The sequence below is a fragment of the Euleptes europaea genome, chromosome 10 (genome assembly GCF_029931775.1).
Source record: "Euleptes europaea isolate rEulEur1 chromosome 10, rEulEur1.hap1, whole genome shotgun sequence".
NCBI classification, from domain to species: domain Eukaryota; kingdom Metazoa; phylum Chordata; class Lepidosauria; order Squamata; family Sphaerodactylidae; genus Euleptes; species Euleptes europaea.
The window spans coordinates 12,431,080-12,448,033 of NC_079321.1; the positions used below are offsets into that span (position 1 = coordinate 12,431,080).

At 46.0% G+C, this 16,954-nt stretch overlaps 1 protein-coding gene across 1 annotated transcript; it reads left to right on the top strand.

Annotated features, from left to right (window-relative positions):
- Positions 1 to 10,240: 10,240 nt before the first annotated feature.
- Positions 10,241 to 16,237, top strand: SPRYD7 (SPRY domain containing 7). Its single transcript, XM_056856551.1, has 5 exons — positions 10,241 to 10,364; positions 11,526 to 11,642; positions 13,971 to 14,137; positions 15,089 to 15,191; positions 16,121 to 16,237. The coding sequence occupies exons 1-5, from the start codon at positions 10,244 to 10,246 to the stop codon at positions 16,216 to 16,218; spliced, it is 606 nt and encodes a 201-aa protein (XP_056712529.1). The 5' UTR covers positions 10,241 to 10,243; the 3' UTR covers positions 16,219 to 16,237.
- Positions 16,238 to 16,954: the final 717 nt, after the last annotated feature.

Consider the following 16,954-nt stretch of genomic DNA (forward strand, 5'->3'; position numbering starts at 1 on the left):
ACACTGTCCTTCAGTGTTACTCCTCTGAAGATGCCTGCCACAGCTGCTGGTGAAACGTCAGAGAAGAAAATTCCAAGACCACAGTTACACAGCCCAGATAACCTACAAGAACCAGTATTTATTATTGGTTCTCGTAGGTTATCCGGGCTGTGTAACCGTGGTCTTGGTCCACGGTTACACAGCCCGGATAACCTACGAGAACCAATGAACTCTGACCGTGAAAGCCTTCGACAGCATTTATTATACTTAATAACACAAAAATATAAAATTATTAAAACTAGTTTCTAGAACTCGTTAATTAATACTGTAAAATCCATTTTTGCCAAATTATCCCAATATGAGGCGGCCTTAGACCATGTTTTTTTAAATTCTTCCATATCTTTTCCATGTAGGAATTCCGTTAATTTGGCCATCCTCATATACATCCACAATTTCTCTCTCCAGTCAATAATTGAAGGTTTATTCGCTTGCTTCCAGACTTTAGCTATCACAATGGGGGGGGGGTCTTATTGTTGAGAATCTGGATTGGGGGGGGGAACTCGCACCTAGAGAGCAGCAAACCCAAGGCAAAAAACCCCATGCGTAAACGGTGCCTTCTCTCTCTGGCCATTTATTCATGGAAGGTTTTGCCTTGGATTTGCCACTCTACAGATGCCCATTTTCCCCATCTGAATTCTCAAAACTCTGCATGGCGGCTCATTGTCGAGTGCTGAGAACACAGATGGGGGAAATGTGCATCTCAAGCAGTGGTTCCCAACCTTTGTTTGACCAGGGACCACTAGGACGTTTTTGCTCGTTGCAGGGACCCTCACCATAAAAATTCTGAGAATTTGAAAATAAACTCCAATCACAACTCTGTGTGTGTGTGTGTGTATGTGTATATGTGTGTGTGTGTGTGTGTATATATATATATATATATATATATATATATATGTGTGTGTGTGTGTGTGTGTGTGTGTGTATATATATATATATAAACCCATAATAAATTAATATTATAAACCCATAATAAATTAATATTTTCAATTAAAAGTTCTCTATTATAATATATATATATATATAGACACACACACACACACACACACACACACACACACATATATATATATATATATATATATATATATATATATATATATATATATATTATAATAGAGAACTTTTAATTGAAAATATTAATTTATTATGGGTTTATAACTTAATTGAGTGCTCGCGGACCCCCAGTTGGGAACCAGTGATCTGAAGAGCGGCAAATCCAAGGCAAAACCTTCCATGAATAAACGGCCACTCTCTCTCTCTCTCTCTCGTTCCCCACAACCACCCGCGCCGCCTTCCCGCGCCCGGCCCCGCCGAGCCCCCTCAGCGCCCACCATGCGCCCCACCCCCCATTGTCTCCCACAGCGGCTTTCCTTCCCGGCCGGGCCCCGCTCACCTGCCCACCCGCCCCGCCGTCGCGACCCGGTCTCGCCTCAGCAGCGGGCCTCGCCTGCCGCCGCGCCCATCTCCCGTGAGGGGTGTGTGCGGAGGCCGAGCAGGCCCAGGCGCCGCCCTCCGCGCTGGGCGAGGCCGAGGCGGGAGCCGCGTCTGCTCGCCTCCCCTTTCACCCGGCTGCGGCGGAGGAGGAGGAGGAGGAGGAGAAGCGGCGGCGCCGGCCTGAGGGGCTTCCAGGGAGGAGGAGCTGCTGAGGCGGCGCTTCCTCTCAGGGCGCCCCGCAGCCCGTTGGGGACCGCCCGGCCGCCCTCGCCGGCCCCCTTCAAGCCACGGCTGCCGCCTCGGGCGACCCTCCCCTCCTCGCCTCAGTAGTGAGACACAAGGTAGACTTTCTCTGAACGTGAGAGACCCGCTTAACTGTTTCGCCTTCGTAGTTTCTGATAATCTTTCCCCCCTTTCTGTACATGTACTGAGGTAGCAAGGGAAGTCTGTTGCTGGGCAGGATAACCGCGTGGCCATTTATTCAGGGAAGGTTTTGCATTGGATTGGCCGCTCTGTAGATGCGCATTTTCCCCATCTGAAGTCTCAAAACTCTGCATGGCGGCTTATTGTTGAGTGTTGAGAACAGGGATGGGGGGGGAAAGGGCATCTAAAGAGTGGCAAATCCAATGCAAAACCGTCCATGAATAAATGGCCTGTGTGAAGGCAGTGGGGGAAATGTCACGGAGTGTCAGAGTGAACGATAAACGATGATAGGAGAAACTGGAGGCAACTGTACCGAGTCGCCTTTCTGTCTGTAATACAATCAGATATGCATAACTTGTGGATGCACCGTCATAACTTGAATCTGGATCAATACCTCTTCCCCAGTATAATCGGGACTCAGAGATTTCTGCCCATTAGGGCCTCTGAGTCAGCAGCTGCAAATAAACTTGTTTTCTTGATCACGGTCTTGGGTCTCCCTCTCCCCCCCCCCCCCCCACGAACCCCTGTTTTACTGCAACAGTAGGAAAGAGGCAGCCGGCCACAACAGCGGTGGCGGTTGGGGTGCTGGCTTGGATCGGGCCGCAGCTGGCGTTGCTCTCCAGATCAGAATAAGAACATAAGTACATATGAAAAGCCATGCTGGGTCAGACCAAGGCCCATCAAGTCCAGCAGTCTGTTCACACAGTGGCCAACCAGGTGCCTCAAGGAAGCCCACAAACAAAGCGACTGCAGCAGCATCATCCTGCCTGTGTTCCATAGCCCCTAATATAATAGGCTTGCTCCTCTGATACTAGAGAGAATAGGTATGCAGCATGACCAGTATCCATTCTAACTAACAGCCATGAATACCCCTCTCCTCCATGAATATGTCCACTCCCCACTTAAAGACTTCCAAGTTGGTAGCCATCACCACATCCTGGGGCAGGGAGTTCCACCATTTAACTATGCGTTGTGTGAAAAAATACTTCCTTTTATCTGTTTTGAATCTCTCGCCCTCCAGCTTTAGCAGATGACCCCGCGTTCTAGTATTATGGGAGAGGGAGAAAAACGTCTCCCTGCCCACTCTCTCCAAACCCTGCATAATTTTATAGACCTCTATCATGTTTGCCCTCAGCCGCCTTCTTTCCAAGCTAAACAGCCCTAAGAGTCTTAACCGCTCCCCATAGGACAGTTGCTCTAGTCTCCTAATAATTTTGGTTGCTCTTTTCTGCACCTTCTCAAGCTCTGTAATATCCTTTTTTAGGTGTGGTGACCAGAACTGTACACAGTATTCCAAGTGTGGTCTCACCATAGATCTGTACAAGGGCAGTATGATATCAGCAGTTTTATTCTCTATTCCTCATCTAATTATAGCCAGCATGGAATTTGCCTTTTTTACAGCAGCAGCACACTGGGTTGACATCTTCATTGAGCTATCCACTACCACCCCAAGATCCCTTTCTTGGTCTGTCGCTGCCAGCACAGATCCCATCAGTGTATATGTGAAGTTGGGATTTTTTGTCCCAATATGCATCACTTTACACTTACTCACATTGAATCTCATTTGCCATTTTAATGCCCATTCTTCCAGTACGCAGAGATCCTTCTGGAGCTCTTCACAGTCTGATTTTGTTTTAACCCCCCTAAATAATTTGGTGTAATCTGCAAACGTGGCTACTTCACTGTTTAACCCCAACTCCAGGTCATTGATGAACAGGTTGAAAAGCACCGGTCCCAACACAGATCCCCCAGAATCCACCGCTCCAAACCACAGCTCTTAACCACTACACCATGCTGGTTGTTTAGGAAGCCCACAAACAAGTCGACTGCAGCACCATCCTCCTGCCAGTGTTCCACAGCACCTAATGTAATAGGCCTGCTCCTCTGATCCTGGAGAGAAGAGGTATGCATCATGACTAGTATCCATTTTGACTAGTAGCCATGGATACCCCTCTCCTCCATGAACATGCCCACTCCCCTCTTAGAAGACCCTAAGCTGGACTGATTTTTGTTGGAGTGTTTTTATTTTTTTGGAAAAGAGTTCCACAGGGGAAAAAAACGTGTCATCCCTTTTATTGGGACCGGCCAAAATGACACAAAACACTGCGATTGAAAAGGGAAACGTGTGTAAGTATGTTTTAGCAACATAAAACACAAGCCTGGTGGCACAATAAAGACCAACAACATTGTGTGTCACTCACGTATGGTATCATATTGAAATAAATGCCTTTCAGGTGCCATTGGACTTTTGTTTTCCAAAACATTGTGGAGGCTTAGGCTAGATGTTAATTTGCACCGTGTTTTCTAGGGTTGCCAACTCCAGGTTGGGAAATTCCTGGAGATTTGGGGCTGTAGCCTAGGGAGGATGAGGTGTGGAGGGGGAGGGACCTCAGCAGGGCAAAATGCCACAGAGTCCACCCTCCAAAGCAGTCATTTCCTCCAGGGGAACTGATCTCTGTGGTCTGGAGATCACTTGTAATCCGTGGAGATCTCCAGGCCCCACCTGGAGGTTGACAACCTTAATTTTTGTATGTCACTACTCAATTCCTCACATATGATAAAAAGTTAAAATAGATAAAACAACGCACACAACGCACAGTTAAATTGTGGAACTCCCTGCCCCAGGATGTGATGATGGCTGCCAACTTGGAAGGCTTGAAGAGGGGAGTGGACATGTTCGTGGAGGAGAGGGCTATCCATGGCTACTAGTCAAAATTGATACTAGTCATGATGCATACCTGTTCTCTCCAGGACCAGAGGAGCATGCCTATTACATTGGGTGCTGTGGAACACAGGCAGGATGGTGCTGCTACAGTAGCAGGATGGTGCTGCTACAATCAGGCTTCCTAGAGGCACCTGATTGGCCACTGTGTGAACAGACTGCTGGATTTGGTGGGCCTTGGTCTGATCCAGCATGGCCTTTCTTATGTTCTTCTATGGTATATTGGAATAAATATCTTTCAGGTGCCACTGGACTTTTGTTTTACAAAACACTGAAAGCAAGCTTTCAAGTTCACCAGAACATACATCATGCCAGATGTTAAGTTCGCACAATGTTTTGTGCCTTGTTGGTTGGTCAGAATACAAGGATTATAGTGATCCCCCCCATTGAACCCTTTTTAAAAACTTCAATAGAAGTCAGCAGGGGGGCTCCTCTTCATGTTTCAGATCTCTTTTTTAGAATTGTAACGACTGCAATGAGATTTTAGGACCTCTTACCAACGTTTGGGCTCGGGCCCATTCCAAAGTGGGCTCTTTTCAAACTACTTTACAGTGCGTTCGGCGCTTTGGGTCAGGGTAGCAGTCAGCAACTGCTGAACACAGAAGCCGTCCAAGAACTGAAGCATGTAGGCTGAAGTTAATCCTTGCTATGCTATATTAAGTCAATTGCTGCGCTGTATAAAGTCAACTTTTCACCCACACAGTCTTTATTTCTTCACTTAATTGAAATAGTGCTACCAAAGTTGGACTCACCAGAGTGTACAAAATGGAATCCACTGACATCATTTGGCAGGGTTTGAGCACAATTTCTGCTGCTGTGCCGTTCGTCAGCATTTCCCCCATTCTCTCTGCCTTAAAACAATTAAGTAGATGTAATACAATAAGTAATAATGGGGGTAAAGGGAAGGTGACTGGGGAAGGCACTGGCAAACCACCCCGCAAATAAAGTCTGCCTAGAAAACGTCGGGATTTGACGTCACCCCATGGGTCAGGAATGACCCGGTGCTTGCACAGGGGACCTTTACCTTTACCTTGCCCTTCTATATGCTTGAGAATTATCTTTAATAATGCTTTCCATTAATTTTTCTGATCCAGCATGGCCTTTCTTATGGTTCTTTCAAAACAACCACACTGGTGCTGGTATGGTGAAGGGATAAACCCTTCCAGATCATTTCCCAGAGAGGATTGTCCCCACTATCACTCACATTCACACCAGCTGCTATTAGAGAAAAAGACAATCCTTTGTCTCTGCCCTGGTGAATATCACCTGGTGTTTACATGCAATTCATTCACAGGGAGAAAAAATGTTGACACGGACCTAGTCCATGGAAGAAGAGGAAGAAGAGTTGGTTTTTATATGCTGACTTTCTCTACCACTTAAGGGAGACTCAAACCGTCCTACAATCACCTTCCCTTCCCCTCCCCACAACAGACACCCTGTGAAGAGGGTGGGGCTGAGAGAGTTGTAAGAGAGCTGTGACTAGCCCAAGGTCACCCAGCTGGCTTCATGTGGAGGAGTGGGGAAACAAATCCAGTTCACCAGATTAGCCTCCGCCGCTAATGTGGAGGAGTGGGGAATTGAACCCGGTTCTCCAGATCAGAGTCCACCGCTCTTAACCACTACACCACACTGGGAAGGGGGCCCTTGGAAATGGTCTGGCAGAAAAACCTCTGAAGAACTGTTGAGAGATCTCCAGCATCCCCCCAATGAGTTGTGCCCTCAGGAGCCTATCTTGGGCAGGTCCCACAGAAAGACTATTGGTAACTGGAGAAGATGCCAGAAAGAAAGAGTGAGTAGCCCACCATTCCTGAGCAACCAGCAATGCCCATCTGCAGGGAACGTGGGCCATTGTCAAACAGCGCACACCCACTTGAAGCACAGTGTCAAACTCAGACTGCAACCTGGGAACACATCCCAGAATACTGTGCCACTTCAAAGGATTCTGTGGCACATTCCCAGGAGTTTCTAGGCTGAGAAAATTGGTGGTGTGAAAAGAGATGGCTAACAGTACCGTCTTAAGCAGAGTTATACCCTTCTAAGCCTATTGGCAGTCCATTCCCTTTCCAATGTTCACCTGCAGCCTTGCTGTATTCCCATTTGCCCTTTCCAAAAACAAACACACACACAAAACTCACGTGGAGCAAAGCACTGCCCTTCTAGATTGTCCTGGGTACCTGGATATCCTCAGTCTTGGAAGCTTTTTACTGTACTCCAGTTTCTTGGGGTTAGTTCTTTGTCCTGCAGATTTTCTTGCAGACTTTTAAAAGCATCTGCCTCATTCCTTGCTATGATAATGGATAGTCCTCTTAAAAAAAAAAGGGAAAAGGTCAAATCTGCAGCAGTGAGACTATAACGTGAACAATCTTCTTTGCTAGGTTGAAATGGTCATGATGGTACTACAGCGGGAGTCCTTGAGGACCTTAATTTTATTTTTAAAAGGCTTGTAGATGTTTAAATTCTGTCGCATACTGAAAAATCTTTTTCTTATTGTGCTTCGTGGTTGCTGGTAATTCTTCGACTGCCCTTTAATAATAAGTCTCCCATTTTTAAGCTATTTCCCTTACCATCTTTTGATGCTAAACCGGCATTTTATGTTCCTGCTTTTACATTGCCAAAAACTGAAGGATTCAAGGGCCAGTCACATCTTGCCTCCCATTGTGACATCAAAAGGGATCTGGGTGACCCAAGGGGGGAAAGGGAGGAGATCTTGCTGGGTTACTACAGCCCACTAGCAGCAGCTGAGGTCTGTTCCAAGGGAACTGATCTCTGTAGTCTGGAGATGAGCTGTAATACTAGGGGATCCCCAGGTCCCACCTTGAGGCTGGCAACCCTAAGGAGAACCAATCTCGGTATTCTGGAGATCAGTTGTAATTCTGGGAGAACTCCAGGCCCAACCTGGAGGATGGCAACCCTCTATGCTTCGGGTGGAGACAAGGGATAGAGAGAACTTTTAACCTCTCCTGGGGAAGTGAAGTAAGGGAACCCACGGAAACTGGTAGTATATTCATGACCGACAGATTTGTGGAGTACTTCTTCACTCACCAGGTTGGTTTCCCCACTCCTACACATAAGGCCAGCTGGGTGACCTTGGGCTAGTCACAGTTCTCTCAGCCCCACCTACTCCACCTACCTAGCGGTGGATTGAAGCGGTGGACTCTGATCTGGAGAACTGGATTTGATTTCCCACTCCTCTACATGAGCGGCAGAGGCTAATCTGGTGAACTGGATTGTTTCACCACTCCTCCACATGAAGCCAGCTGGGTGACCTTGGGATAGTCACAGCTCTCTTAGAGCTCTTTCAGCCCCACCTACCTCACAGGGTGTCTGTTGTGGGGAGGGGAAGGGAAGGTGATTGTAAGCTGGTTTGATTCTTCCTTAAGTGGTAGAGAAAGTCGGCATATAAAAACCAATTCTCCTCCACACAGGATGTCTGTTGTGGGGAGGGGAGGGGAAAGGATGGTGATTGTAAGCCAGTTTGATTCTCCCTTAAGTGGTAGAGAAAGTCGGCATACGAAAAACAACTCTTCTTCATCATCATCATGGGTGGAATTCATTGCCGGTGTATGTTGGGATAGCACTAGTTTAGATGGCTTTAACAGGTACAAGATCATTTCAAAGAAGATAGGGCCATCAATAACTGTTAGCTAGGGTTGCCAACTCCAGGTTGGGAAATTCCTGGAGTTTGGGAGGGGTGGAGCCTAGGGAGGGGAGGGTTTGGGAGGGGAGGTCTTCAGCGAGGTAAAATGCCATAGAGTCCACCCCCCAAAGTTACCATTTTCTCCAGGGGACTTGATGTCTGTTGTCTGGAGAGCAGTTGTAATTCCAGGAGATCTCCAGGTCCCACCTGGAATTTGGCAACCCTAAATTACAAAACCCAGAAAGAGCACTTTGCAACCAACTGCACCAACCACTTTTATTAGAGAAACAGAACACAAAGATATTTTGGAGCTAATCATTCACGTGACAAGTACGTTTTGGAACACAAAACTTGGCGTTTTTCTGGTCATTTTGCCTAATTGCTGAAGGGTAATTAACCATAATACACGTCCTGGGAAATATTTTTGGTCATTTCGGTTCCCAGACTTTGGCACTCTCTTCCACAGACACCAGGGGGCGCTCCCGCTGGCCAAGAAAGCCGGGAGAAATCCATGGTAAGACAAAGAGTTACAAAGAGAGAAAAACACACCATATTTCCGAGATCGAAATAAAATCTTTCATGCGCTGGTCAGCAGTGATTGCCTACGCACAAACTAATAGAAAAAGGAATAAACGCGTCAGACGAAGAAGCGAGCTGCGGGCGGCTCGCCAATCAATTCTGCTGTAATAAAATCATGTAAAGGACTTCTTCTTACAGTCTTTTACAATATGCAACCTACCAGACGCAAAATGTGTAGCTCCACAGGGAGAAAAATGTGCAATTCCAAAAGAACATTTGTGTAGTGTAAAGAGACCATTATTTTGCATTAGTGACCAACAACGCACAGCCCCGGGACTTTACGTCCGTTCTCTGCGCTTCTAAATGTAATCTTATGCAGAGATACTCCAATCTAAACTAATGGAAATTAATTGTAGAAAAGAGCAAGAGTCCAGTAGCACCTTAAAGACTAACAAAAATATTTTCTGGCAGGGTATGAGCTTTGAAGAAGAACTGAGTTGTGGCTCATGAAAGCTCCTACCCTGCCAGAAAATATTTTTGTTAGTCTTTAAGGTGCTACTGGACTCTTGCTCTTTTCTACTACTGCAGACAGACTAACACGGCTACCCACTGGAAATTAATTGACAAGAGACTTTATGCATGGGAGGTTTTGCCTTGGATTTGCTGCTGTCTAGATCACATTTCCCCCCATCCGAATTCTCCAAACTCACGGTTGAAACTTTATAATGATAGTAGTAGATTAAATGTTATAAACACAGGTTGATATATAATGAACTCCTAGTAGAACAGCCAAAATGAAAATGTCAAGAGACAGTCTACTTGATTAATCGGAAAATCACATGCTGTAACTGTGTTTTAACTTTTTTTATATATATTCTCTATCCGCAGACGGATCCCTTGTCCCCTTTCCCCCCCTTCTGTATCCCCTATTCTCTGTGTGTGTGTGTGTGTGTTAAGTGCCCTCAAGTCGCTTCCGACTCATGGCGACCCTATGAATGAAAGTCCTCCAAAATGTCCTATCTTTGACAGCCTTGCTCAGATCTTGCAAATTGAAGGCCGGGGCTTCCTTTATTGAGTCCATCCATCTCTTGTTGGGTCTTCCTCTTTCCCTGCTGCCCTCCACTTTTCCTAGCACGACTGTCTTTTCCAGCGACTCTCGTTCCCCTATTCTAAATAAATAAATTAAAAAAACAAACAAACAAGTTCTCCAAACTCAATAATAAGCCCCCCATGCAGAGATGTGCGAATTCGGGTGGGGGGTGGTGGAATGTGCATCTGGAGAGCGGCAAATCCAAGGCAAAACCTCCCGTGCATCCATGGCCTCGCGTTGCTTTCCGCCCCGCACATGGTGGGCCGGGCCGCAGGGCGGGCGGTGGGGCGGGGAGCCGGCGCTGCCGGGGCGGGAACCAGGGGGCGGCGGCGGGAGCGCCTGACGCGGAAGGGAGCGGAGCGGAGCAGCGCGGGCAGCCATGGCGGCGGCCTCGGGCTCGGTGTGGTGCTGCCTCCGCTGGGCCTGCTGCGGGGAAGGCGGCGGGGGCCACATCCCGCTCAAGGAGATGCTGGCCGTGCAGCTGGACACGCAGCGGATGGGTAAGCGGCCGCGCGGCCCCAGCGACACCCCTGCGAGGTAGGCGGGGCGGGAGGAGAAAAGAGAGGCGGGCGGCCCCTCTCCCCACCCACCCCACCAAAAGAAACAAGGGTCTTCGTGGGGGCGCCGTGAAGCGTATTTATTCCAGCATCCCCATTTTTTTTTCTGAGCTAGAGCCTCCTTTGTCAGGAGCAGTGGATCGTTGCCTTCCCATTTAGGGTTGCCAAGTCTAGTTTGGGAAATTCCGTGAGGTTTAAGAACATAAGAAAAGCCAAGCTGGATCAGACCCAAGGTCCACCAAGTCCAGCAGTCCGTTCACACAGGGGCCAACCAGGTGTCTCTAGGAAGCCCACAAGCAAGACGGCTGCAGCAGCACCATCCTGCCTGTGTTCCACCACACCCAATGTAATAGGCCTGCTCCTCTGGTCCTGGAGAGAATAGGTATGCAGCATGACCAGCATCCATTCCAACTAATAGCCATGAATACCCCTCTCCTCCATGAACATGTCCACTTCCCTCTTAAAGCCCTCCAAGCTGGCAGCCATCACCACATCCTGGGGCAGGGAGTTCCACAATTTAACTATGCGTTGTGTGAAAAAATACTTCCTTTTATCTGTTTTGAATTTCTCACCCTCCAGCTTTAGCAGATGACCCCGCGTTCTAGTATTATGGGAGAGGGAGAAAAACCTCTCCCTGTCCACTCTCTCTAAACCCTGCATAATTTTATAGACCACTACACCACGCTGGCTCTCTTGTACTTGACCTGTCCACTCTCCATACCAAGCATAATTTTATAGACCTCTATCATCTAGAGGTGGTTTACCTAAACATGAGGTGGCTTACCTAAACATGCAGTGGCCTCCAAGTTATGTTTTTGTATGAAACTTGTTATGTGTAGAACATCCTCCCTATAAAGAAATAGCTTCTCTGATTGTTGTAAAAGCTGCTTTTTTCCTGCTTTTTATATGTAGTACCAGGAAACAGGATTTATTCCATATTGACATGTAGACTTTTGAATCTCAAAACCTTATTGAATAATTATGTAAAAAGTAATGCCCGCAACATAGGGCATGAATTTAGTATCCGTGCAGTTTAAATCTTCAGTGGGAGCTGGATGCGGTTTTGAAATGTTTTCAGTCTCCTTGCCGTTTTGGATTCTGCAGGAACGGATGTGGTCATCGTCAAAAACGGACGAAGAGTTTGCGGGACGGGAGGCTGCTTAGCCAATGCCCCTCTGCATCAAAACAAGAGCTATTTTGAGTTTAAAATCCAATCAACAGGTCAGTGGGAAAAGCTTCACGTATTTCTAAAATGCTTGCATATTTAAGCACAGAACCCCATGCTGCTTTTCTCAAATAAAATCAGCAGCACTGATTTTGTGTGTGTGTTTTCTTCTAATTAATAAGAAAACTAAGCTTAGATCTCCTACTGTAACTGGACTTGCTGCTGCTTAGGAGGGGTCTGTGGCTCTTTGGTAGAGCATTCGCTTTGCACACAGGAGGTTCCAGGTTCAATCCCCAGCATCTCTGGTTGAAAGGGTCAGGTAATAGGTGAGGTGAAAGACCTCTGCCTGAGACTCTGGAGAGCCGCTGTCAATCTGAGTAGACAATACTGACCTTGATGGACCAATGGTCTGATTCAGTATAAGGCAGCTTCTTGTGTGCTCTTGACTCTTTTAAAAGCACAGAGTCCTTCAGAATGTTGGTGGAAAGTGCCACCGAGTGGCAGTTGACTTATGGCAACCCGTAGGGTTTTCAAGGCAAGAGGCGAATAGAGGTGGTTTACCATTGCTTGCCTCTGTAGCAGCCATGGTCTTCCTTGGGGCTCTCATATCCAAGTAGAAGAAGAAGAGTTGGTTTTTATATGCTGACTTTCTCTACCACTTAAGGAAAAATCAAACCGGCTTACAATCACCTTCCCTTCCCCACAACAGACACCCTTTGAGGTAGGTGGGGCTGAGAGAGCTCTAAGACAGCTGTGACTATCCCAAGGACACCCAACTGGCTTCTTGTGGAGTAGTGGGGAAACCAACCTGGTTCACCAGATTAGTGTCCGCCACTCATGTGGAGGAGTGGGGAAACAAACCCAGTTCTCCAGATCAGAGTCCACCACTCCAAACCACTGTTCTTAACCACTACACGCTGGCTACACCATTCTTAACCACTACACCAGTACTAACCAGGGCCAAGCCTGCTTAGCTTCTGAGATTGGGCTTAGCAGCCTGAGAAAGCCAAAATGTATAAAAAAATCCTGAGAAAAAGGAAACAAAATAAGAACCTCTAAACAGAAAAGCAAGTAATAATTACATGAGTGATTATAATTAAATAATTGAAAAATGTATTTGTAAAATTGTATAACAAAACGCTCCAGTATCCTTAAAAATAATAGAATTTACACCATATAAGCAAGGAATAAGGCAAAAACCATAAGTATCAACATTTATACACAGAAAATAACAATGGGAGATAATAAAAGAAGAATGTTCGGTTGTCAAAATCTTCCCAGACATTAGCTTGAAGTGTTATATATACACTGTAGTTGAAAAAAGAAAGCCAGCGGCTTTAGTGGATAAGAGCGGTGGGCTGCAATATGAAGAACTGGGTTTGATTCCCCACTTCTCCACATGAAGCCTGTTGGGTGACCCTGGGCCAGTCACAGTTCTCTCAGAACTCTCTCACCCCACACAGAGGCAGGGAATGACAAATCACCTCTGAACGTCTCTTGCCTTGAAAATCCCAAGAGGGGCGGTCCCCATAAGTCAGCTGTGACTTGGTGGCACTTTCAACCACCGGTGGTGCTCAAATTTTAAAAGTGCTCAAATGTAAAAAAACAAAAACTTTTTAAAAGGGCTTTGTTCCATTTCAGGAATAAATAGAGCATCAGTGTTTGGCTGATTCCCTGGTCTGGAATAGAGGAATGTTTTAGTGTGGTCATTTATACATGGGAGTTTTACCTGAGGTTCGTTGCTGGCAGGACCCACACTTTCCTGTGGGGAATCTGTGCACCGACAGTCTCCAAGCTCAAATCAAGTCCCCGCCCTGCTAAATGCTGCTTTGTAATTGGCTTACTTGTAGTGCTTACTGTGAGAGAAAATCCCTCCGCCCAAAACCCAATTGCCACATAAAAAAGCATTTTAAGAAAAACAACCAAAAAAAGGAGCAATTTGAAAGGGGGGGGGGGAGAAATCCAAGCCTCAGTTTTAAAAAGTGTTTCTTCTGCTCACAAAGAGCTCCAAAGAAGCAGGAAGTATTTGAATCCCCCCCTCTGGACATGTTGCTTTGTAATTGGCTGTGAGCAAAACAAGCTTGTGTGTCCCGCACTTTGCCTTCTGCACAAGGATTTCACTCGGGCTTTGCTCAGGGAAGATGGAAGAGACATATTAACAGAGGAATGGGAAGACCCGGACATTGCGAGGGCTGGCAGCAAGGTAATCTCTAACGGACCGAAAACTCATGTATAACTCCAAGGAACAACCGAAACAGACCGGGGGCATGGCTACATTTCTCTGTGCTTTGCTGTGACTTCATACACACCCTTGGAATGTTATTGCCTCCCCTTGTCTTCCTGGCTGTGCCATTCAGTTGTTTCCCCCCCCCCCATTCTTCCAGGAATCTGGGGTGTTGGTGTTGCGACTCAGAAAGTCAACTTGAATCAGATTCCTCTTGGGCGTGATATGAATAGTCTAGTTCTGAGAAATGATGGAGCTCTTTACTACAACAATGAAGAAAAGAACAGGTTGCCGGCAAACAGCCTTCCACAGGAGGGTGATGTAGTGGTGAGTTTATGTTGGGAATATTTGCATCCATGACACCAAAACATGGCATGTTTAGTCTAAATATGGCATAGTGTCTCCCCAAACCAACAAGGGTTTAAAATAAGCCCTCTGTGATTCCTTTGCTATCACAGTTGTTCTTTGAGCAACTAGAAGATGCTCTGTCCTCTTCCTTGCAAAAAGGACAAAAGAATACTATAAAGGAAGTAATCCTATGTAAGCTTAGCCGGGAACAAGCCCCATAAACTACGGAGAGCCAGCATGGTGTAGTGGTTAAGAGGGGTGGAGTCTGATCTGGAGAACTGGGTTTGATTCCCCACTCCTTCACATGAGTGGTGGACGCTAATGTGGTGAACCGAGTTGATTTCCCCACTCCTACACATGAAACTAGCTGGGTGACGTTGGGCTAGTCACAGCTGCTGCACGGCTTCCTGGTGCCGGCATAAGTGGCCCTGCACTGGTGTTAGTGCCAATTTAACCAGCTTGATTGGCACTATTGCCGGCTCCAAACCCTTTTCTGCCTCTCCCTTTCAGGACTGCTCTGTTATACCGCCAAAATCTTGTTGGTCTCTCAGTTGCTACTGTGCTGAAATCTAGCTGTAGTACTGTGCTATTTCTTGATTAAATTTGAAGTCCCCCCCCCACACACACCGGGTAGCATTTTTACATAGAAAGTTATCTGATTAGTAAAATACCAACTTGGACAAAGCTGTGAATAGCCAGTCTCAGTTTTCCAATCTGTGAAATAGTGGATTACTTCTCCGGGATTCTACAATGGAAGAAATGTGCCCATCGGTGCCTTAGAAATAATAACCTCTAGCAGTGAAATGTTTTAAAGATGTTCTTGGAAGAATTGGTGTCAGAATGTGTAGATTGTATTGAATTTTGACTTTGCTGCCTTGAAAAAGTGAGAGTATGGTTTACAAATTGCATTTTACATCTTTTGCCCTATAGGGTATTACATATGACCATGTAGAACTAAATGTTTACCTAAATGGGAAAAATATGCACTGTCCAGCCTCAGGAATCAGAGGAACAGTCTTCCCTGTGGTATATGGTAAGTTAGAGTGCTTAAACTTTTGAAAAGCGTTGGGTTTACATAAGAAAAGCCCTGCTGGATCAGACCAAGGCCCATCAAGTCCAGCAGTCTGTTCACACAGGAGCCAACCAGGGGCCTCTAGGAAGCCCCCAAACAAGACGGCTGCAGCAGCACCATCATTCCTGTGTTCCACAGCGCCTAAGATAATAGGCCTGCTTCTCTGATCCTGGAGAGAATAGGGATGCATCATGACTAGTATCCATTTTAACTAGTTTACTACTGAATAGCTACAAGTAACACAACTCTCCCTAATACCTGTTGTATAGATTTCCGGTGCTCTCTGAGGCATTTACTATAGACCAGAATTTGCCACAAATACAGAAGTGTATTATGAATTCACCAGTTTTAATTTCTAAACGATTTATGAGCCAGCAAAGTTAGGACATTGCTGAAGTTTCAAATGTCAAAGGTCGAAGTTCCATTTCAGAACCAGCTTGATGCCCAAAGAACTCTCTTGGTTTTGACATGTTAGCATTTGTTCTCTGATTACCTAATGGGCCACGCCCACTTTCCAAAAACACTTGGCAGGTGCCACATGGAGCCCCATGGGTACTGTGTCAGGGACCCGATCCAGTTCTTGTAAAAACAATAAGACTTGTCCTATTAATAAATGTGTTGAGAATCTCCTTGTTGGGCTGTACCAGCAGTCCATACTTCAGAAAGCCGTCACGATGTCTGAGTTTACAGCAGTTTGGGGTCTTCATTCACGTTTGTCGGTGACAAAGTGAGCCTTGACTCAGGAAGGCTTATACCCTGAAAAATTACGTTGGTCTTTAAGGTGCTCTTGGACTTCTGCTACAGGTTAATACAGCTACTCGCCTGTATCAGAGTTGTTCAATCTGAAATATGTGCACGTTCTTCACAGTTTTCCTTCTTCTCTGTTACAGTGGATGACAGCGCTATTTTGGATTGCCAATTCAGTGACTTTTATCACACGCCTCCGACAGGGTTTGAAAAAATCCTCTTTGAACAACAGATTTTCTGAAGGTTCCCGTTCGGTGCCCGGCACTTGTTAAGAAACCTGCTCTCTGTTCCCAGAGCACGCATACTTGTATTGGGTCAAAGTACTTCTAATTGTCTAAAAAAAAATACCTGTGTTGCAAATGCTAGATCTGATATTGTTTTGTGGTGTGGACAATATTTGTATTTCATGTAAAGGGATACAGCTGACAGTATTCGCTGACTCCAAAGCTCAAATGTTGCTGTACATTAAACAATTCTTATACATATCAGTATGTTTCCACAAAACTGTAGGGGTTGACGTTTGTCCCAACGTGTTTCTATTATCTTTCTGTCCTCTGTCCATATGTAGTTTGAGAAATGACTCCAAGGCTTGATGGATTTCCAGTGTCTTGTACAGAGCTGCTCATCGTTGCAAGATTGGCAGCTATGATTTTAGTTATTTTTTTAACTGCTGATACTCCTGTTTAATTTAATCCTGAGAGTTTAAAATCAGGGCAAGTTCCTGAATGTAAAAAGCCTGCCCAAGCCGAAGGTCATCTTGCTTTGTTCTGCTGGCAAAAATGAAAGCTGGTGGATAAGCTGCTGGTAGTTCTAATAAAGCTTTATTTCTGAACTGAATCAGATTTTGGGGGGAGAGTTTGTGTTTTCCAGAAAAGAAGTAATAAAAGTATATCGGTTACTGTGCCCTTTGTGTGATCGCTGCAAACGGTGGCCTGGTTTGGCTAAAGATGGCATTGCAGCCATTTTTGGAAACCATA

What these genes read in the sequence shown, in the direction of transcription:
- SPRYD7 (XM_056856551.1), top strand. Translation starts at nt 10,244, where the DNA reads ATGGCGGCGGCCTCGGGCTCGGTGTGGTGCTGCCTCCGCTGGGCCTGC. An exon ending in CACAGGAGGGTGATGTAGTG is followed by an intron (nt 14,138 to 15,088) that starts GTGAGTTTATGT and finishes TTTGCCCTATAG; the next exon opens with GGTATTACATATGACCATGT. An exon ending in AGTCTTCCCTGTGGTATATG is followed by an intron (nt 15,192 to 16,120) that starts GTAAGTTAGAGT and finishes TCTCTGTTACAG; the next exon opens with TGGATGACAGCGCTATTTTG.